The 23,311-nt window shown below is 32.1% G+C and overlaps 4 protein-coding genes across 8 annotated transcripts; 2 read left to right on the top strand and 2 right to left on the bottom strand.

The window, feature by feature from the left end:
* Positions 1-377: 377 nt before the first annotated feature.
* On the top strand, positions 378-3,190 carry LOC119616539. Its single transcript, XM_037972953.1, has 4 exons — positions 378-887; positions 1,074-1,394; positions 1,463-1,682; positions 1,758-3,190. The coding sequence occupies exons 1-4, from the start codon at positions 486-488 to the stop codon at positions 3,050-3,052; spliced, it is 2,238 nt and encodes a 745-aa protein (XP_037828881.1). The 5' UTR covers positions 378-485; the 3' UTR covers positions 3,053-3,190.
* LOC119616537 (HEAT repeat-containing protein 5B) lies at positions 3,180-17,925 on the bottom strand. Of its 5 annotated transcripts, none has more exons than XM_037972950.1 (10): positions 17,535-17,925; positions 11,413-11,823; positions 9,726-11,354; positions 9,370-9,643; positions 9,129-9,161; positions 7,816-8,676; positions 6,770-7,750; positions 4,732-6,706; positions 4,232-4,246; positions 3,180-3,940 (listed from the first exon to the last, which is right to left on the bottom strand). In XM_037972950.1, the coding sequence occupies exons 2-10, from the start codon at positions 11,748-11,750 to the stop codon at positions 3,612-3,614; spliced, it is 6,435 nt and encodes a 2,144-aa protein (XP_037828878.1). In that variant the 5' UTR covers positions 11,751-11,823; positions 17,535-17,925; the 3' UTR covers positions 3,180-3,611. The 5 variants fall into 5 exon arrangements, with proteins under 5 accessions (XP_037828878.1, XP_037828874.1, XP_037828876.1 ...); XM_037972946.1 differs by lacking the exon at positions 17,535-17,925 and adding an exon at positions 12,945-13,421; XM_037972948.1 differs by lacking the exons at positions 9,129-9,161; positions 17,535-17,925 and adding an exon at positions 12,945-13,420.
* Positions 14,184-15,347, bottom strand: LOC119616543. Its single transcript, XM_037972958.1, has one exon. It carries the CDS (start codon positions 15,190-15,192, stop codon positions 14,239-14,241), a length of 954 nt encoding a protein of 317 aa, XP_037828886.1. The 5' UTR covers positions 15,193-15,347; the 3' UTR covers positions 14,184-14,238.
* Positions 17,926-18,742: 817 nt separating the features above from the next.
* On the top strand, positions 18,743-19,829 carry LOC119616542 (putative glutathione-specific gamma-glutamylcyclotransferase 2). Its single transcript, XM_037972957.1, has one exon. It carries the CDS (start codon positions 18,826-18,828, stop codon positions 19,780-19,782), a length of 957 nt encoding a protein of 318 aa, XP_037828885.1. The 5' UTR covers positions 18,743-18,825; the 3' UTR covers positions 19,783-19,829.
* The last annotated feature ends 3,482 nt before the right edge of the window (positions 19,830-23,311 follow it).

A 23,311-nucleotide genomic window follows, 5' to 3' on the forward strand; every position in this document is an offset into this window, starting at 1 on the left:
ACAAATTTTATGCTCTTTACTTTATTGTATTGTAAACAAATCTTATTTCAGTGAAAGTTATGATTTGTATTAGAATTTTTGAAATTATATTTCTAGTTAACATTATCTCAAATCCGATTTTTAGCTAAAAATTATATTTTCTAATAAAAAAAATTAGATTTTAATTAGCATTTTAATAAATAAATAAATTTTAACAAAGTCTAAAAGCAGAAATTAAAAAGTTGAAAAGCAATAAATTTATTTAAAAAAACCTAAATATTCTTAAAATACATTTAACTTAATGATTGTGTCAAATTAGAGTTGATACTTTTGTCAGTGTATATACTCTTGTGAATAATAAAATAAAGTCTGGTATCATTGGAAAACATTCATATTTGACAGTATTTTGTTTTGTTTGGATACTTTTATTATTTTATTTTTTTGTGTTCTTCATATCTTCTTCGATGGATATAGATTAAAAAAAGAGCAATTAAATAGCACAAATTATGGCAAATCCCAATAATGATATGAACAATAAATTGGAAGAAGCATTATTCCTAAATCGTAAAATGCAGACACAGCTGCTGAACATGCGAGAAAAGCTGGAGAAGCTTTTGTCAAATGTTAAAGACCACTATAAGATTAATGATCTTATACTCAAAGAGGGTATTGTGCGGAGGCGACAGAAAGGAATAGGTATAAAAGGAGCCTATTTAAAGGGAGGAACATTCTATTTGAAAGGCAATATGTTTTTCAAAGATATAAATTGTCGTAATTGTCCAAATAATCCAGATTATGAAAGAAGAAAGTTGGAGAATGAAATGTTTCCAATGGATCTAAACCTAAAGTCGAGACATGTTTGGTCTACTACAGATAAACAAGGAGTTATTCTTGGCATTAAGGAGCAAGTAAGTAAGAAAAGTGCAATTGTTATTTTTATCTAGCTTTTCTAAAATTAGAAATTTTTCGAAATATTGACAAAAATACCAGAAGCTCAACAATTTTTTTATTAAAGCTAACATAGTTGTCATCTTGACTTGTTTCCATAATATAATTGTCTGTAGTAAATAAACATTTCTTGGACATATTTTTAGATAATCGATTATTTGACTAAGTCTCCGAAAAGGCGTGGAGAGGAAAATAAAGAACTAGATAGCGAGAAGTTGGCCAAACTTCTGAATATGGTTCCTAAGGATTTCTGCATTGACTGGGATCATTTATCAAGTCATACCTTGCAACATCGCCATTCAGCCAAAACATGTGAAGCAATTTGGAATTTATTTTTACATCCATCGTTAAAGCGTACTGCATGGACGGAAAAAGAAAACCAAAAACTTTTGGAAGCGGCCAAAAAATATAATTTTCAAAATTGGCAGGCTATAGCAAATGAAGTGGGTCATAGATCAGATTTTCAGGTACATATATAAATTTATCTTTAATACCTACATACGTACGAACTTATTAGTTACTTATTATTTTTTAGTGTTTTGTTCAATACAAAAACTACGTCTGGCAAATGTCGCCTGATTTTTCCACAAAATGGTCTAAGGAAGATGACAAACTTCTACTTGAGGTTATAGCTAAAAATAATGTAAATGGTATTATCAATTGGAGCATTGTTAATGCATACTTTCCACATAAAGCTAAAAACACATTGCATTCTCGTTATAACCACACACTTAATCCCGAAATACGAGTCGGTGGTATGTATAAATATGTATCTACATACATACCTAATTCTAAACCAATAAACCATTTTTTCTTTTTTATTATAATAGTGCCATTTACACCAGAGGAAGACCTCCTCTTAATTGCGGCTGTTAAGGAATATGGGAAGAAATTTAACTGCATACCTCGTACTTTATTTCCAAATCGATCGCTGATACAATTACGTACACATTACAATAATGTTCTGTGTAAACGTCATAACCACCATCCATGGTCTTTAGAGGATGATATCAAATTAATGGAATTTGTAACAGCAAATGGTACTAAATCCTGGATGGAATGTGAAAAATCTTTTGATGGAAAACATTCTCGCATAAGTTGTCGTACACGTTTTTTAACTATAAGAAGGTATTTGGAGAAGAATCCAGATGCCAGTATTGAAGATATTCCCCGAAAAAAGGTGACATCAAAACACGCAATAAATATTGAAAATTGGAAAGAAAAAGTTGAGGAGTTGGCAACTCCAGAAGGATTAAAATTAAACAAAGGTAAACAGAAAACTACAAGAATCGAAAGACCCATAAAACTGAAACCAGAGAAAATTAAAAGATCTAAAAAGGAAAGACCCAAACAAGAAACAAACCCAACCAATGAGGAAATACTAACGAATGAAGACATAACACTACAACCAGTTGAAGTAATGATACAACCAATTTCTGAAGGCTTGGAAACAAAGGCAGATAATACACATTCGTTTAATAATGAATTGAAAATAAAAACTAAAAAGTCCGAAATAACAGAGAAAAATAAACCCATAGAAAAACCCACTTTAAAAACGAATGGCATAGAAAATTATAATTTCTTTAAATACGCCTATAATTTTAAAATGAATAAACATCCCTGCGATACTGTACAATTAAATAACGAGGATATGGCCATAACAATGTCTGCTCTGGATCCCTTAATACCCTTGCCAATAGAAAATTATAGCTTTGATTCCAATATACCTGAGCATGTTAAGCTAAATATTGCAAATCTAACACCACATCCGTCGTTCCATGAAAACCTTCAACGTTTGCCTCCTAGCTGGTCTACAACTATGGGGTTTCGTGCCTTATGCATACACACAGCTGGCATTTCAACTAGTTTACCAGCTGAGCATGTTGTAGATGATACAAATGATTTCATTACGAAATTTCGCGAACGTTTGCGTACAGTTTTCTATTCAACAGCTTTGCTAAGCCGTTTAAACCCTGGCATGGTGGGTATAAATACAGCTGAAACTCAAACGAAAGCAGTTAAACGCAAACGTTCTTATGCGAAAAAGGACAATGAAAAAACTACAAATAAAAAAATTAAATGTATTGAAGCTATTGAAAATATTAAAACCGAATTAGAAACGTAAATTAAAGTCATTTGAAAATGAATTTAAAATTTATTTAATCTTTTATCAAATAAGAGGTACTTTTAGTTTTTTTAACTGTACCTAAAAAAATTAATTATTTATTTCCCAGAAAATAAAAGTCTCTTAGTTGGTTAATGACAAAATCTTTTTATATTTTTATAAGTAGATTATTTAACATGTAACAGTTGTTATAATAGATACGCGATACACTTCATACATAATTGATTTCTTTAAAAGTTTACTAAAAACTGAATACAATAAGATTTCAGTATTTAGTTGTAGTTGCAAATTAAAACAAATAAAAAATATATAATAAATAGCCGTTTTACATAGTTCTTATTGTAAGCAAAAACAACAAGACGATTATATGTATATAAATACACTATGTAGTATTTATTTATATTTTATGTATATAGAGATGTGTATTTATGTAATTATTATATTATATTATTCTATACTTATTGTTAGTTTTAGTAAATTATGTATGTATTTAAACAATGCTAATTAAAATTTTTTATCAAAACCTCGCCATGCAAAGTTTGAAATTTTTTTTGAAAATTTATTGGAAATTACTAAAATCAGTTTTCAGTTTTATAGTGGGTTTCTGTTGTTTATCGAGACCACTGCGAGACTGGGCCGTTTGCACACGATTAGCTATAGCGACCGATTGTTGCTGACAACGCACTGCCGCTTCCAATTTCTGACGTAATTCTGGAGATTGACCCATCAAAGACTTGAATTCCTGTGGATATTTAGGACCGATTTTCATAAGCCATTGTAATGCCTGTTCGTGTAATTGACGCTGATATTTAGGTAGATTACGCAATTTCGAAGGATCGGCCAAATAGTTTATTAGCACTGGTACCAGTAGTGTTAACATTTGTATGCCTATATAAGAATAAGCAGGCGAGTAGAAATTATGGAACGAATTAATAAATGGAAAGTATTAAAGAAATTAATTAGTATAATCGATTACTATAATTAAAGCTAAAACAATTAAGGGTTAAATCTAGTGGAAATTACTTAACATTTTTATACTAAAATATAAATTACTACAATAAATACGAAACAACAAAGATGATTTTAAGTACAATGTATAAGAGAGTATGAATGGTAGTTTGATTGAATGGTATGATGATGCTGTAGATAAGTAATACTTTCTTTTTAAATTTAAATTACCTTGCATAAGATTTCCTATACATTATTATATTATGTTATATGTTTAATTACATATTATGTTTTGGACGGACATATATAATTGATGATTGTTAGAGGGATAGTTAGTTTTCGTGATTATATCGTAATGCATTAGAAGATAAAATAAAGATAGATAAATAAATAAGAAAAACGTTACAAATGAATTGATATATATTAATTTCATTGTAGTAGTATAAAACTAAATTATAAAATAAAGAAATGCTTAAGAATTTATCGCTCAAATTATCTTAATTTTTTATCTAAAAATTAAACAAATAAAACCCACCTTAAAACCCACACACAATTTAACAAATTTCCAAATAATAATGATAAATTCTAAAACATTTCGTTTTACTATTATTTAGGTATAAATATTATCGGAAAAAAACTTTAAAGGGGATTGGTGCATTTCTTTCTGTTTGTATATAAGGACAAGTCAAATAAAACTTTATAAATAAAAAAAGAATTTTTCTTTTACTTACGATTTTGTGGTTCAGCTAATTCAATTAGAGCTTCTACAGTCACAATGCTTTCCAAAACAATTTGCAATTCTAAATCGGTGCGCGGCTGCTTAGCGCTTTCCATATATAGACCCTCAATAATACGCGGTGCCAATGCATGTATATAAGGTGTCGATACCTTTAATTCCGATTGTGAAAATATCAAACGAGCCGTTTGTATACACTTGAGTTTGACGGACATATTGTCGGATTGCAAATATTGACGGAAGTGATTTATACAGGGATATTGTAAGGATGGTGTTGACACTACTGTGGGAGGAGTGTGTAGTATAAAGACAGCTATAGCTCTCAGCATAGTTACTTCATCCATTTTCCTCTCCTCATTGTTGCCTGCCGTTTTCGTTAGATCCACTATAGTAGCCAAAGAGCTTTGTAGCAGCTCTTGCCATTCGCTAGCTACCGAAGGATGTTTAGACCATTTATCTTTGCATATAGATTCAAGAGCATGTAAAGCTGCTTGTATGGCCACCGTATTGGCCAAAATAGTCGAGTCAATGAAGGATTTATTAGCTATTTCCTTTATAATGGAAGTTGTCATATATAGAATGGTAGGTAAAATAGCCAATGCGCCTTTGGGGGAACACAGAGTAGTTAATTCCTCTACGCATTCCAAAGCACTGGCCACTAATCTGCCATTATCCTCTGCTAGCTTATTAAAGAATGATTGCGAAGATAAAGCCGTTTTGGCTATCAAATCTTGACGGAATTGTACGGTATTAGCAGCCCCGGGATTCATGGTGGGAATTTGACGTACAAATAAACATAAACACACCTCCAATATGGCGTAAATATGCGATGAGCCTGGAGTTATTTCTCCTGAATCACCACCCTCACCCATTTGATCGATTTGCTCTTGCAATGAAATATTATCAGCATTTTCTATATTTTTATTTTTCTCCAAATACTCATCACGTAATTCTGTAAGTTGTTCTTTGGAAGCTTGAACAGATTGTTTAAGTATTTCTATGCACAGTAGCTGAACAAACAAGTCATCACTGGTCAATATTTGTCGATGCAAAACATTGCACAACTCAATTGTTAAGACCTTATCTTTAACCAACTGTTGACGCGCCCACTTTGAGTCGAAAATCGTGTACATAGACTGTAAACAACTTATCACATTTTTGGGTTTTTCTGATGTTCTGGCGCTACACAAGGCTTCCATACACAGACCAAAAATCATATGGAAACGATCAGCCGATAGTGAGCCATGTGAAATATTGTTATTAGCTTCCAAAGAGGTATTATCCAGATTATTTGCTTCAGCATCTGTTTGACTTGAAGATTCCAGATGTAATTGGAAGCCCTCATCCTTGAGCCACAAAGAAGCAGCATATAAAATGGGAGGCCATGAAGCTAAATAATGTGGTTTTGAAGAGTTAATAGTGTCGGGAGTATAGAAAGCGCCCCCATCGTGCGGCAATTGACTTTGGAATTCGGCTGGCAATAACAGTAAAGCATGATCCTTCATAGCTGCTAACCAGTGAGTGGAGAGGTTATCTAATTCCGGCTTAACCAATGACAAAAGACTTTCGCAATTTCTATCATTGCCATAGTCAGCTCCAGTTGTTTCGTCGTCATCCATTTCCATTGCCGCAGTAAGTGATGGTATCAAATTAGAGGCGGTCAGTTGTTTTCTTAACAATGAAGCCGGTGCAGTATTGTTAGTTATCATGGCAACAATATAAACTTCAGCCCAAGCCTTTAATATACTCAGCTTCTCTAGAGTGGTCATAGATTCGTTGAATAATTGGGTGCTATTTGTTTTCGTATGTAGTTTGTTTAAAGACGATACTAATAACTGATGCACACGACGTAAATCATTTAGATCACGAGCCACACCGGAACCAATCCAAGCTGAACAAACTTCACAGGCAGCAGCCGTAACATGTGAAGGAGTATCTGGAGCAAAAGCTGGCCTTAAAGCAGCGCCCACCTTTATTTGAAAGTATTATTATATTAGCTTGTTTAGATAAAGTCTTAATTGTTTATAGCCTACCTGAGCCTGAAATTGTTCCAATAACAAATGTCCTGGAAATTCGGGTTCTGGCACATTTGCGAAGCGATCGATTATTTCTTGTAAAGTTCTTAAGCCTTCTAAACGTAGCTGATCTGAGTCCGAAGTAGCAGCAATAAATGACATACGTATAAGCTCTGAGAGATGGAGTATGAGATAGTCGCCACTAGACTTAGTCATTTGCATTTCTTTGGCCTGCAGCAAGTCGAAATGTATGGGAGTGTCGGATTCACAAGCCGACATAATTTTTCTTACAGATTGGGCGGCAAATACACGGGTTGTCCAGCGCGGTTGAATGGCTGGATGGGTGGAAGAGTTCTCTGTGGCATGATATTCGGTAACATCATCAGCATCATCTTCTTCATCATCATCATCCTCATCATTATTGGCCAAATTATGGGATGCTGTTGCGCTTGCCGCCGAGCCCGTCTTCGCAGCATCGCTTTTGGAGGTTAAAGCAACATCATCTGGTAGAGGAGAATTTTCTACGGCAACCGTTAAAACATTTTTGCATAGACTCAACCAGGTGCTTAAGCTTTCTGCAGCCATCAACTGCAGCATGGACATTAAAGTGTCATGTATATTTTTAAGCATTTCTATGTCAGTTTCAGAATCCAACATGGCAAATAGAATGCCAGGAAGACCAAATTCAGTAACAACTAGTTTGGGACAGTCATCGGGTTTAATCGATAATGCTAGATCGCAAACCTCTTTAGCTTCACGGTGAGCCAGTTGACGAAGACATGAAACAGCTGCTTTTCGTTGCGTCAAATAATTGCTAGATAAATTCTTAACAAGTGTGGGTACTAAAGTGGGTAGACTAATGCTACCTGGAGCAAATAAATGTACTTGTTGTAAACAACCAGTAGCTTCAGCTTGTACCAAGGGATCTGAATGTCCCTGCATAATGTAAGCTGCACAAATAAACGATCTGCGCATTTTTGCAACGCCACCAACATTTCCCTAATTTATAAAGAACATAAAAATTAAAATTTACTATAAGAATTTCATGTAGAGTTGCTACATACTTGAAGCTCAGGACCCATTGTTGTAATTAAAGCATTCAAAACGCGACCAATACACTGATGGACATCCACATATGATTGTGGAACATTTAATAAAAGTTTTAAACACAATGTCAAAGTAGCCTCGACATAACTGCGGAACATAGGTCCTCCGGAATCAGCAATTAAAGCCAAAGCATGTAAGGCCCACAGCTGTACAACAGGCGAAGAAATGTCTTGTGCCAAAGCCAATAGTATGGAAACACTAGTATTTAAATGCTGAGACGAGCCCATACCACCAACATAGCGATGTAAACAGCCCAACGATAAAGAGTGTCCAGTACGTGTTACCACATCTCGAGCAGACTTTAATTTATCAAACGAATTTTGAGCCAATTCAGCAGTAAACCTCGATTCACCCACAACTTGAGCTAAACGACCCAATGCCTCAGCCGAAGCACATCTCAGCATAGAATTCGAGCTAGTTAGACCAGTAGTCACTAGATTGGTAAAACTTTTGCGTACATCTTCTTGGCCAATACCAGCCTTATTATCCGTTAGCACCTTCAAGCCACAAAGCAAAGCTGTATACACATTCATTTGCACTGCTTCTTGGCGACTGCTCTTGGCCTGTCTTATACATTCACCAAAATGGTCTAACATTTGTAAACGATGTTTATTGGCCACTTTGGGGAATATAACACCAAACAATGTTATTGACATATCTATGATGGCCACACCAAGTGGTAAAGGTCCAGGACATTGATCGGCCTTATAACCGTAGGCTCCATTAACAGTGGCATTCGATGAATTTCCCGAAATTCTGTATAAACAACAGGGATCATGTTCTAAAGCACCTGAGCCGGCGGCACTATTTGGTTGAAGCTGTTTTGGAAATAGTTTAAAGTTTTTTTTATTAAAAATATAAATTAATACAGATATTCACGTCATTATTTGAAAAATCTGATGTGAATAATTACTTTCAAAAAGGTCTTTCATTAAGAGCAAAGCATTTAGTTTTTTTTTTTTTTCTATAAAAAACCTTATGCGTAACTTATAGAAATACCAAAAACAAAATGAGTCGCTCTTAACGAAAGTACCGATATGTTAATATTAAAAATAAATTTTAAAACAAAAATTGGTATTTATCGGTTTAGATAATAAACTTTTCTAAAGCCTTTCTTAAATACCTTATTAACAAAAAAGATTATGATATTAAAAGAAAATAACAAAAACTCTATATACAAAACAATCACTATATAAACAGAACAAAAATTAATGGCAAAAAGCAAAAAACAACAACGAACAACTGTTCATTAAAGCATTATAACACTTACGTGATCACCATCCCATCTACGATTTGGTTCCATCTTATTATACATAATTTTAAACAATTGTTCGAACAAATAAAGGATAAAATTTATATTAGGATTTTAATAAATAAGTGCAAAATATTTAGGTCATTTATAAAAAAATACTAATTCCCTTTGCCTCTAACATTATTATACACATTTTCCTGGATCCTATACTTAGTAATAAAACTTATATAATTAAATACTTCTTATGGTTTTTATATACCTGATCTTCTATAATGCGATGATCGGTTTCTTGCAACCAGGTTCCCAATATAACAGAGTCATCAGCATGGCAAAGGCTTCGAAGCAAAGAGTTTGTGGTGTTTGCTGGATTTTCAGCCAAAGTAAATTCAGATATAAGCATACGCAAGAGATGAGTATAAGAAGCTTCTAAAGCATTAGATGGTAGTTGAGATAGAGTTTCATAAAGACGTAGGCGTACCATGGCGGCGGGTGCTTTTAATTGTGTACCATAGCTTTTCAAAACAGAAGATAAGCTAAGAGAAATTAAAAAAACATTAAAAACATATTCAAAACCGAAACAATTAGATTTACAAAAAATTAATTTCGTCAACTTACTTTACCAACATAGCCAAAGCACTTTCAATAGGTGTTAAAAGACGTTTTGTAATATCTTCCGTTACAAGTTCGGGACAGTTTACCAAAAAACTTTGCATTACCGATAAAGCCCCAGCACGTCCCTCAAGCGTAACCTGCCAGGTAAATGAATCTCCACGAGCTTTTTCCGATTCCAATTCTTTGTTGGAGCGAGGGAAGGAATGACGCCATAATAGCAGTAATCTTGGTAACAAACCCTTTACTACCGGTGAACCCAGAGTCATTATCGATCCAATCAGCAGCCAACCGGCTTGGGTACGATTTAACGACATGCGACTGTTTTGAGAAGCTGAACGTAGTAATTCTTCTGCTGCATTGAATACAACTTTACCTTTGGTATGTGGTATACCTAAAGGAGAGTAACGTACACTTCCCAAAATAGCCGCTAAAGCGCAACTGTAACCCGATACGGCTTCCGGAGATGAGCGCATTTGCTCTAGAGCCTCAACAAAACGATCGATTAGAGGCGTTATTAGGCTTGGCACAGCCACACAAAAGCAGCGTAAACACCATGCAGCGGCCAATCTTGCTGCTGCACTTGGATGTACCAATACAGCGCAAGTGGTATCTATAGCATTCAGTGTTTGGTCAGCCAAAAGATTTTGAGCTGTTGTACCTAAACCCAATACTAAAGAGCCCAATTCCTGTAGTGCACATACTAAAAAGTGTTGACTGAAAAGAGTTTCTTGATTCGAATCCTTGGCATTTTCCGGATTAAAATCTATTGAATTCATTTGCTTGGCAATCATATAGACCAGTTCCTTACAGGCTGAGGTTTGGGCCTTTTCACCCAGCATTTTGCCCAGCACGGATCTAAGTATAAAATTTATACACTTGCGAGAATAGACGGCATCAACATGTGATGAGGCCGCTTTGGGATTGGCCACTAGATCCAATACATGAGAAAGGAAGGTAGACAGATTACGCTCTAACCATACACTGCCCATGTAATCCACAAACACCACATAAGCGTGTGTTACACCTACACGGATCTCGCGATTTACACTAGAACTGCCTTTAATGATTTCTCCAGTACCTTTGAGAAATGAACCGCCACCTCGTAGAAAACCTGACATAAGTATGCTCAGGGTTTCGTCTAAAGAAACCTGTCTAGCGGTAGATTTTGATTGTGTTGGCTGCACCGACAACTTCTTATTGTTTGCCTCATTCTGTTGTTGTTGGGTAAACGCCAATAAAGTGCCTAGTAATTTTGCCACGGAACAACGCACTTCATAGCTACTGCCATCAAAAGCACGAAAACACAAAGCCGGCAAACTTTCTAGTTCAGTTTGATAAAGAAATGGAGCATGTTGTATCATTTCTAGAATACATTTAGCAGCTGCTACTCTTACGGCCATAACACGATCAGTTAAGCCATGTTTAGTGGCCTTGTAAATATCTTTGTGGACATTAGCTATAGCTGTACCCATGCCAGCACAAACCTTTTCCAAAGTAATCATAATTTCAATGCGAGCCTGGGATTCGGCATTACGCAAAGTTCTTAAAAGCAAATTCACAGTCTCCTCATAGGAACGGCCCATCATACGTCCCAGTTTTTCATACATAGAACCCAGAACGCAAATAGCAGCCCTAAAACAATAATAAACCATGAGAAAAGGTCTTATTTTATCTTACAAGAGACACTTACAACTTGGTCGGCAAATAACTGGGTGAATCATCTTTATTTTTCAAAATATCATTACACACATTGGCCGTGTCAAATAACATGAAAGTATCGCCCACCGAAAACAATGTGGCCAAACAACTGGCCAATAATTTTCGTGTTGGCGGTCCGGGAGAGCCATTTATTTGTGCTGTCAACTGCTGCACTAGTTTCTTTTGATGATTCTTTATCTCATTGCGATCGATAACAAGTAAGGTCTTCTCCAAATAACCCAACCATTCGAATATGAAAACAGAACGTTTTGGCTCGGGTAACTGCTTAAGGGCATCTTCATTTAAAGTTAAACTATATGCCAGCTCCATACTATCATCGAAATGTGTTATTTCAGCGGCGGCACTGTTGTTTTTTTGATCTGAGTCTGAGCGTATAAATGATCTAAAAAATTGGTTTTTGTTCGTTTTTTATTCATTTTAATTATGTATATTCTTTATAAACAAAGAAGTGTAGTATGGCAGAAAAGTAAATGACGTGATGCGAAAAATATGACGAAAATTATAAAATGATGTTATTAAAATTGAACAGAGTGGACTCATCTTTAGAGTGTTTAAATAAAAATGATGCAGAAAATTCTTGTAAATAATGTCGATTTATATTAAACAAAATCAAAAGGAGAATAAAATTTTGGTCGAATATGTATTTTAATAACCATATAACTTAACAAACTTATTAATTAACTGCAGTAGTTTAAAATAAAAAAATATTGATTTTTAAAGTTTTATTTTCATAAATTTTTAAATACTTTCAACATAGTTTCAGAATACATGCTTTTTTAGAATCTCAAAAATATAATTTTTATTTTATTAATTGCGAATTTTTCATCATATCCAATTTAATTAAGTTACTTAAGTCACAATGTTAATTTTTCATTAAAAAAATGATAATAATGTATTCTTTTAATTAAGAATAACTTAAGTATCTTTTTTTCTCGATGAATGACAACATTTTGAAAACACAACAGCAGCAAGTTAATTGTGTTATTTTGCAAAAATTCTAAAGAACTCATCTTAATAATAAAAAGCACTTAAATTAATCTTAAATGTATGTGCAGGGCATACAAACAACGCCATTGACACCCTTTTTATGTTTATATAATGAAAAATCTGAAAATCCAATAATTGTTGTAGATGTGTTTTTTGTTATTTTCTTGTGAATCAACCAGAACACCTACAGACTGTACTGGTTTAGTGAAAGCTGCTTAATTCTGTATGAAATAAAGAAAGTGCAACAACATTCTTTTTATTATTTCTGAGTCCCAAATTTGCAGGAATAAAAAATAAAATTCCATAATAAAAAAAAACACACGCATAAAGCAAATAAACACAAAGAAGAGAGATTCAAGCATTAAGAACGGAATGGCATATGCAGTTTTAAAGATACAAAAGAAAAAAAAACGTAAGGCTTTTTTAATGAATTTCCATTTGTAAATATTAATGATGAGTATGCCGTTAGGATAATTAACATGCTATCATTATCATAATCATCATAATTATATTCACCTCCTGGCCTCACCAATTGCTTTACGCAAAAAGTGTGGGGTAGTGGTTAAAATGTATGTTTCCAAATTTTCCATTATCGCAGTACTTGTAGTGTGTGATGTGTATATTGCAATAGTTCAAGGTTGCAAGTAGATATATTATTTTTTTTTTATTTTTTGTTCTTACGTACGTTATATATTTTTTTATTAGTTTGTTTAAGAAACAATAAAGAATAAATCAATAATTTATATTGTAAAATTAATAAAGTTTATTTTCATTCATTGGAATTATTCATTTTAATTAAAGAGAAATGTGTTGTTGTGTATAAACAAACATAAATGATTTTATATTTGAAATAAATCATTAAAAATGCGTTAATCTTATATATACACTACTCTACACATTATATACTACACTGGTAAATTTCTTTTTTTATTTCTTTCATCTTTTTAAGAATTTATTCAAATATTAGATGCGGTATTTACTCGCGCACCGACACTTTAAAACTAAAGAATGAATATTTTGCACTACTAATAGTACAAGCAGAAGAAAAACCGACAACTTAAGAATATATATTTACACAAAGACGCAAGGCAATTCTCTTTTTGTATTTTCGCAACATAGAAATAAGAGAAGAAAATAGACCTTTAAATAAAAGAGAAATAGTCGAAAAAACACACATGTATAAATAGAATTTTTTGTTAAGAACTAACACTCTCAGTTCATATTTGTTAATTATTAGTAAATTGTTACAATATGATTTCAAGAACAAAGATATGTTTGTTTTATGTTGTGTTAAAGCATTTATTGTGTGAATAAATTAAAGGATTTGTTATATGTATTTAACTAGCATGGTTTTGTCACATAATCAAATTTTTATAAAATTTTCCATTGGGTTTAAAAAAAATGTTTTTGTTTTTAAAGATTACTCAATTTTAATGTTTATTATATTTATGCATAAAACTAATGAATATGTTTTTGGGTCATAAATTCATAAATCAATTTCTTTTTTTTTTCAATCAAATTTTGAGAAACAAATTGAGTTCAAATTCTATATAATTTCAGGCTGATACAGAGGAAAACTAGAAATTTATACAAGGGCTTTAATATTACAAATAATTTCGTTGATTTTGAAACTACCAAACATCTAACTGACCTATTATGAGAAATTAACAATCACTAATTGTAGAACAAAGGCAATAAAGTTAGAAAAATTATTTATTTCATTTCATTTGTTTTCAAAACACCATCATTACAAGATAAAATAAATTTCATTACAACATAATTTTCATTCACAACAAATTATATATCATTTTCAGGGTAAAAAGGGCATAGCAGGAATATAACGCAGCGCTTGTACGGTAGCACTATTGGGATTTCCCAAATCTTTAACAATGCCTTGGATACGAGATACAACATCACTACGTTGAATGTCACCGCGTTCCAGCATACGTTTGAAAAGTGTATAGAGTTGACGTTGCGAAGACATATGCGATAATTCATTGAGATCCTTTAAGAGTTCATTTGAATATCCCTCATATTTACTTAGATTCGAAGATTTAGCATCACGTTTTAAAAGATCATAGACTAATAAAAATTCTACATAAGGTTTGGTGGGAGGAACACGTTTTTTACCCGCAGTCGAGGTAGTAGACCAACGATCCATAGCGGAATCGGCATCTAAAGTGGCACGTCCATAGTTGTCATCATATAAACGCAAGAAATTATCCAGAGATTCGACATCGTTATTAAAATCATCATGATTTATTTCAGTTATTATGTCTCGTATTAATGATAGTGGCAAATTATTAAATCCTTCGGGTGTACTGCCCAATTCATAGAATATGTCATAACCTTCTGCTGGTCCTTTTAATAGATTGCTTAAATCTGGTGCATATAAAGCCGGCTTATGAGGTGGTGTTGGTTTCTGGCCAGGTTTCTCTGTTGTAGTTGTAGGTTGACCCCACCAGGCAGGGGGATGCCACCAACTGGATGTTGTAGATGTGATAGGACGTCGAGTTGTTGTGGTTGAGGTGGGACCACTGCTGCCATACTTGTTAGTTGTTTCCTCGGTGTTATCACTAAAGGGTGGCTCCACAGTTGTTGATGACAAAGGCTCATATTGCAGATGATCGATATAGTAGGCTAAAGCCTGCATGGAGGCCGGCAAATAACTATTAAGTAAATTGGCTCCAGACACCTGTTGCCCGCTTAGCACAAATACAATAGTTATACAAAAAGTCCCATAAAACGTTGCCAGAAAATTCATTTTAATTTTCGTTTTCTGTTTTGTTTTTTTTTTTACTTTATTCAACAATTCAATTAGTTACGCATTAAATTCAATAATAGTATACGTATGATAATATCATACTAAACCGATAAAGAAAAAACTTTTAAACCGTACGTTTGACTTTAAAACACTTATTCTCTTCAGAACCAAACTTATACTGAAAACGAGCACTTTGTTTTAGCTTGGTCAAGACTCATCTCCAAAAAGAATGGAGAAAAGAACAGACTTGTTTTAGTTTGGTTTGTGTTTAAACTTTTAAATTATGTTTCAATAAATAAATCAAAAAAGAAAAAAGAAAATTAAGCGATTATAATCGTAAACTGCATTAGGGTTTTGGGACTTAAAACACGCTACTGTGGGTATTAAAGTTAGTTAATTAAACATTGTTTAGCTTTAAGTTTTAACATGAAATGACACATTATAAAGTTACTTCTAATGTTATTGTTTTATTTCTCCAAATTAACAGCCAACAAAACTTTAATGTATGTAATTATTTTGTTATTTTACTTTATTACTTCTCTCTGTCCCAATGCCTCATGCAGATACTTAAAGCACTTTTGCTTTTTATTAGATTTAATTGAGGTAACAGTAGATAATAAAAAAATGCTGTTACCACAAACCGACGTCTATTAAGCACATTTCATTTAATAAAACAAGAATAGTAGCGTTTAATATTGTCGTCATGTTTCTCATCCGGAAGATGAAAGAAAGGTGAATACACTTTTATAGTTGTTTTATTTACATTTTCGTTTGTGTGTAAGCGTAAACCCAAAAAAATGAAAAAGAACTGTCTGTACGTACTGACCAACTATAAAATACACTTAACACAAAATGTATTCGTACGACTAGTTTCTTAAGTTATTAAATTAATAAATTGTTATTTTTAAATATTCTTAACATATATTTCACCTACACAACTTTACATAAAAACGAGAAACTTTTACAATTCTAAAGCTCATGCTTTTCCTTTTGAAATGAGATATGACTGAATTAGAACTCAACTAGAATTAAACTACAACTGAACTAGAACTAAACCAGAACTGATCTAGAAATGAGCTAGAACTAAACTAGTACCGAACTAGAACTGAACTAGAACTAAACTAGAACTAAACCAGAAACAGTTTATAAATTAGATTTTGTATGGAAATTTTGTTTTATAAACTGAACTGGAACTGAACTAGAACTGAACTAGAACTGAACTAGAACTAGATCTGAACTAGAACTGCCCCCTTATTCACAAACAAAATTTTTATTTTATAAACAGTTTATAAATTAGATTTTGTATGGAAATTTTGTTTTATAAACCTTTTATAAAATAAAAAAAAATGTTGTTTGTGAATAAGGGGGATGATCTAGAATTGAACTGGAACTGAACTAGAACTTAACCATAGTTTATCTAGAACTGAACAAGAAATGAACTAGAACTGAACTATAACTGAACTGGAACTGATGTAGAACTACATTAGAACTGAACTAAAACTGAACTAGAACTGAACTGGAACTGAACTAGAACTGAACTAGAACTGAACTAGAACTGAACTAGAACTGAACTAGAACTGAACTAGAACTGAACTAGAACTGAACTATAACTGAACTAGAACTAAACTGGAATTGAACTAGAACAGAACCAGAACTGAACTAGAACGGAAATAAAAATGAACTAGAACTGAACCAGAACTGAAATAAAACTACATACCTAGCATATGAATTAAAAACTTCACACCTATTTTTCTGTCCACAAGTGTTTATGCATCTATGGGTTTGGTTATTATGTACTAACATTGAAGCTTTGGAATTCCACAAATAGGTATATACGATTACTTTTCTATTTAAGTGTATTCTGAATAAATATAAAATAAAAAAAATTAATAAAAGATAAACGAACAACTTTTTCGTTTTTTGTAAACCTGATTTATTTTTTTAAGAAAGAGAGGCCAATTTCAAGATCCGAATTTAAGTAAAATAAGAACAAAAAGAAATGGTAAAAATATTGAAATTATAATAAGACCAAAACAAAACAGAAATAAACAAACTAAAGCAACGAAAAATGTAAATAATATTTAATCATATACTTCCTAAGTGTATAAATAAATTCCAAATCACACAACTATTAAATAGCAAATGTTTTCTGTTTTTTATTAACAATTATAAATAGAACGAACATCTAAGCACTTGTAAGCATCCGCTTTGGGTCATAAATTGATATCAGTCTCTAGATGTCTGGAGATCAAATATATGTCAGATGGTTTTTAATCATTGATATGTGACTCACACTGGAAATGAAAATGCATAGAATATTGCTCAATTAAAAGACAACTTACCCAATTGGATTAGATATTTCACAAAATATTTCTATAAATTGATTTCACTTAAATAGTGACTATTTGTTTTGCTTTCGTTTACAATTTTTTCGTTGTTGTTATTTTGTATTTATAAAAAAAAAACACTTTCATGCATGAAACACAAATGGATGTGGTTGGTGGTGCAGCACTAGTATACAACAATTTTTTCTTGTCTACGCCTACACTTGAGGTCAAACAAATCACTATTAACTTTATATTTTTTTAAGTTTTCTTAATTGCACTATGGAATTGATTTGGATTTTATTATTTAACACAATATTAAATGCAATTTTCTTTGGAAATTTAGGAATTATTAACAAATAATTAGCAGTACAATTGAAACGGGACAAGCAAGTAGAGACCTGCGCCGACAAACATTAAAGACGGCGGTGGCTGACACTAAACATTTCGGCGACGCCTTAAAAACGTCTGTAAGCCGGCTAACATTTTGCCTTTGTTTTTAAAATTTTCAACGATATTAGATAAAAATGGAATCAGAGTGAGAGAATATTTTTAAAATCGGGATTTTTTTAAATTGTTTATATAAAATCGGGTCTTAATAAACTTTAGTATAAAAAAAATATACTGTTGCATCGAATGTGGGTAAAATCATTGTTTATATTTTTGCCATATTTTTTAAACATATCTCAACACATAGTTTGTCAAAACATGTAAAAGGTGTTATTACGAAGATAATCTAAAAACAGTTAATTTTCTTATGGGCTTATCATATAAAACAAAGTGCTATTGAATATTCTGATATAATAATTAATACTTTTTGGTATTAATCGATTTTTAGGCTCTCTTGAAAATTTTCGGTAGATTTTAATATTAATTATTTCTTTTTGCATTAATTAATTTTCGATTTTTTTGTTATTTTTACATTTCATAACAAAATATGTTATGAAATTCGTAATATACAAAAATATGCTTTAAAAACAGCTAAATATAAAAAAATATGATCAAACAAATTCTAAACTATCGTTTTTGTTTTATCACACAAATTTTCTTCTAACTAATTTTATATTTAACATTTAAGTCTTTCTTTTTAAAAGAAAATTTTAACGAACATAGACGAATTTTTTATACTTGTAATCGATAAACTAGCACCTCTAATAAAGTACTGTATACAATTTTAAGAAATGGGCACCACTTTTTGAACAGCTGGTCAAAGTATTTCTCCAGCTGTTTATATTTACGTGGTTTCACAACATTTTTATTCTCTTTAACTTTCATTTCGACAAAATAAATAAACAACATTAATTAAAAGATGTCGTACGAATCAGAAATTAATGATATTTATAATCAAAAATTCAAACATTTGGTAGAAATTCCAAACTCTCAAAAGGTGGACATAACAAAGGACCATAAAGAAATTGATGCGTTAAGTCATCCCCCCGATAATCCAGACGACATCTGGATATTCGGTTATGGCTCTTTAATATGGAAAGTTGATTTTCCTTGCATTGATTGGCAACGTGGTTATATTTGTGGCTACTTAAGACGCTTTTACCAACATAGTATTGATCACAGGGGTGTTAAAGTAAAACCTGGACGTGTTGTTACCCTAATACCAGCAAAACCCGAAGATCGTGTTTATGGTGTGGCATATCGCGTGGCAGCCAAGGATAAGGATGTTGTTATAAAACATTTAGACTATCGCGAGAAAAATGGTTATCAACGATGTACAGTACCATTCCATATGTTTCCTGAGGATCCCAACCAAAGGAGTATAGACATTGTTATTTATATAGCAACACCCGAAAATGAGTCCTGGGCTGGCAGTGATGATGATAGTAAAATTGATAAAATTGCTGAACAAATTTTTACTTCAGCCGGACCGAGTGGCAGAAATCGAGATTATTTATTCAATTTGACTTTAGCCATGAATAGTCTATTTCCTGGAGTTCATGATCAACATCTAGTAGAATTAGAGGCTGCAGTAAGAGCTAGAATAGAAAGTGATGAAGTGAGACTCTTGGAAAAGGCTTTAAAGAGTGAACTTGCCAATTGTAAGCAACATCTACAACATCAACAACTACAGGAGACATCAAAGGAAGCCAATGGTTGTGATATAAAAAATATATCCACCTTGTGTCAAACAAAAGTGGATCATTTGGTTAGGTTTTGTATGAAAATTGGTTGGCGTGAATATTTTCTAACCAAAGAACTGTATGGTATACATTCCTTAAATTTGTGGGGCGATGAGGATCGCAGACAATCGTAATTTTATTTAAGAAGAAATAAATTGATGGAAGTTATTTAAACTCGAAATCTTTGGAGTTTTTATTTAGATGTTACTAATTACGATCAGTATTGTAGAGTTGAAGATTTCGGTGGATATGGTGATAGATAGATAGATAGATAGATAGATAGATAGATGGATAGATAGATAGATAGATAGATAGATAGATAGATAGATAGATAGATAGATAGATAGATAGATAGATAGATAGATAGATAGATAGATAGATAGATAGATAGATAGATAGATAGATAGATAGATAGATAGATAGATAGATAGATAGATAGATAGATAGATAGATAGATAGATAGATAGATAGATAGATAGATAGATAGATAGATAGATAGATAGATAGATAGAATAGATAGATAGATAGATAGATAGATAGATAGATAGATAGATAGATAGATAGATAGATAGATAGATAGATAGATAGATAGATAGATAAATAGATAGATAAATTATTTTTGCATTTTACTCTTTAGGTTAATAACATAAAAGGTGGAAACGTACTATTTGCAATTAATACATGATATTTTATTCAATAATTACAATGACTAAATAAAAATTTTAATTTTTAAGTTAAAACCATATTCCATTTCCACCACTATATACAATGAACGATTTTTAAAAAACAACAACTATTACTATGCGAAAAAAAAGTTATGTCGTCAATAGAAATGATTTGGTCTCAGTTGGGAGTCCCATGCTTTACTTCTAGCTGTAGAAGGCAATAGCAGCACATACAACAGAATTATTAAGTTTAAACATTAAAAAAGGAAATATTAAAAAAGTATAACACCAAATGTTTGGTATTAGTCGAATTGTTTACACCCTCTTTTAAAATATAATATAAATTTGAAATAAAATCTACCCTTACTAATAAAAAATTAAATATTCGTTTGAACGTTTGCTTTCAAATAGAGTATAAACCTTAATTTGAGTTAAGTTATGTTTCCCTTTCATGTTTCTGAATAGGTTTACCCCCGTTAGTGGTTATCATAATATAAACATTTATAAACAAAGTGGAATTTTTATGAAAATAAAGCTTTTAAAACTTTATACTCCGACGAATAGATTCTCAGAGCTAGATCGTAATACAATTTTCAAATTTACAACAAATTTTAGAAAATCTTAAGGCCACAAAATATTGCAAATGGAGTGAATAAACTTAAGAACTACATGTACAGAACTTAAACTAAAAAACTGCTCGTATATAAAACTAAAAGCTAAAGAATTAATTGTACAAGAGCAATAAATACAACAACGATGATGACAACCACTACAAAATAGGAAAATACATAATATAACGCCTTGCGGGCAATTGGCGCTATTTTTCATTTGCCAATAAATGTTTTGCCGCTACATAATGCACCCCAACCGTCTGACCATTTCTGTCTGTCTGTCTCTCTGTATGGATCTATTGGAGGAGTACGGATTGAAGTTACATTTGAATTACGAAACTACGTAGACAGAAACTAACTCAGTCGAAAAGTTATAGTAAGAAATAAAACAAAAAAACAAATACAAAATCACTTAAAGCGTTTTATCTTGGTAGATAGTGGCTCTGCTGTACAACTGCAAATAAAGTTAAATAGCAAAAGAATCCATATTAGCTTTACCCGCTGATTCTGCTTGGCAAAATCAATCGATTCGACATTATTATTAATTTTTCATAACTTCTGCCCTGGCTGTGCATATTAGTGTAGTTGGCTGGCTAGCTGACTGGATCGTTGGCTATTTGAATCCTTGCGGGTGTATGTATATTGTAATATGAACATTTCATCTCCTCTTTTGTAAAGCATATTGAAAATTTTGTTTATGTTGATTTTTTTTTGTGAACTGAGTGAGAAAGTGAGTGGAGGATGTTTAAAGTTTTTGTTCATTTTTTTGGATTCCCTTAAAGTCTGCTCTAAAACATCGAACGTTCAGAGCAACAGTGACCGATCAGTGCATGTGAAAAACAATCTGGTCAAATTTGTAGCATTACAAAACAAATGAAATTAGATGGAAAATGAACCATCATCACTTTGAAGTTTCGGTTGTAAGCCGCGCGCTTAAATGTCTTTGTAAGCGCGCGGCTTTAACTAAAGTAAAATGTTGACGCAAATTTTAAATGATTATTTTGCTATAATTCAGCGATGCTATTAAAAAAAGAGTAAAAGTGATATAATCAGTTTTTGTTTCTTTTTATTATTCTTTTAGTCCTTTACAAAACTTTTTAAATCTTGCAGATTAATGAGTCTTGTTTGTAGTAAAAATAAGAATTTGTAAGTTTTTTTGAGAGTAATTCAAAAATCATTTAAAATCCTAGTTCAATCAATTCCAATTGATTCTAATCACTTTCAAACAATTACAATTAATTCTATTAAATTTTCCTCAGAAATTCTTATTCCAATGTTCGGCAGTGTAATATTCTGCTGAAAAAAAGGATTGGTGCTATACGCGTCCATTAACCTGATCCAATTAATTAGTAATGCATTACTTAAGTTTGAATCAAAAAAAGAATGAATGACATGATCACGTTCAACGGTGGCAGACAAAAATATGTTTGAGTCGCCCAGACATCAAAGGTATTTAATGTGTCCACACGTATACAAACAACTTCCGTTTTGTAAGGAGAATAAACAATAAAAATAATAATAAACATGGACTGCAAACAATACAAAATTCTACTGGCGATAGAATGCAATAAGAATTAATAAAAATTAAATGTTTTGTCAAGAATGTGATAGACACGCATTCAAAAAGGGGCACGAGTCATTTTCTATGCATCTAACAAATTTGTTGAGATTTTTGTTTTAATATTTTATTTATTTTGGATTTAAATTGTTACATGAAGACCACGAAATTATACTCCTAGACAACACACCTATAAAAAGAGTGTTTTTTTATGCATACAAAAACCACCATGGAAAATGTGGTTAACTCCTCCATTGGAATCCAATTTAAAATAAATAAAAAAAAAACATTTACACACATAAAAACATAGAAATTTAAAAGTCATACCAATAACAATTGAATGAATTGAAAATTGACTGAACAATGAACTAATGGTTAAATCGTTTGAATAATTAAAATATCCTCATAAAATTCACAGCACGCGCTTAGTGTCATCATTGGGATAATTCAATTTTCGGTTGTTGTTGTGGAATCTTATACATACATGCATATTTCAAAGTATAAAAACAAGCATACACACGGTCCGAGGTAACGGCCTAAAGAAGAGTGAAAGAGTTATTGCAGCAGCAGCCACATTTCCAGATGAATTAATTCATGCTGACTGACCTCATGTACTATGTATGCGGGAATATTTGTTGTTGTTGTTTTTTCACTTTTTTTTTCTAAATGTAGGATGGTGAGGAGGATTCTTTTTCGAATTGTTTTCTCTTGCATCATATGCATGTATTTTTTACCCTTAGGGGTTAAACTGATATGTTTACATGAAAGCACATGTTGGTGTTGTTGTTGGTTTGTTTGAATTTTAATACTTTAAGACATTCTTGTGTGT

Source organism: Lucilia sericata, unplaced genomic scaffold, assembly GCF_015586225.1.
Source record: "Lucilia sericata isolate MDLA Ls3-8-SP2 unplaced genomic scaffold, ASM1558622v1 Contig000079F_arrow, whole genome shotgun sequence".
Lineage (NCBI taxonomy): Eukaryota > Metazoa > Arthropoda > Insecta > Diptera > Calliphoridae > Lucilia > Lucilia sericata.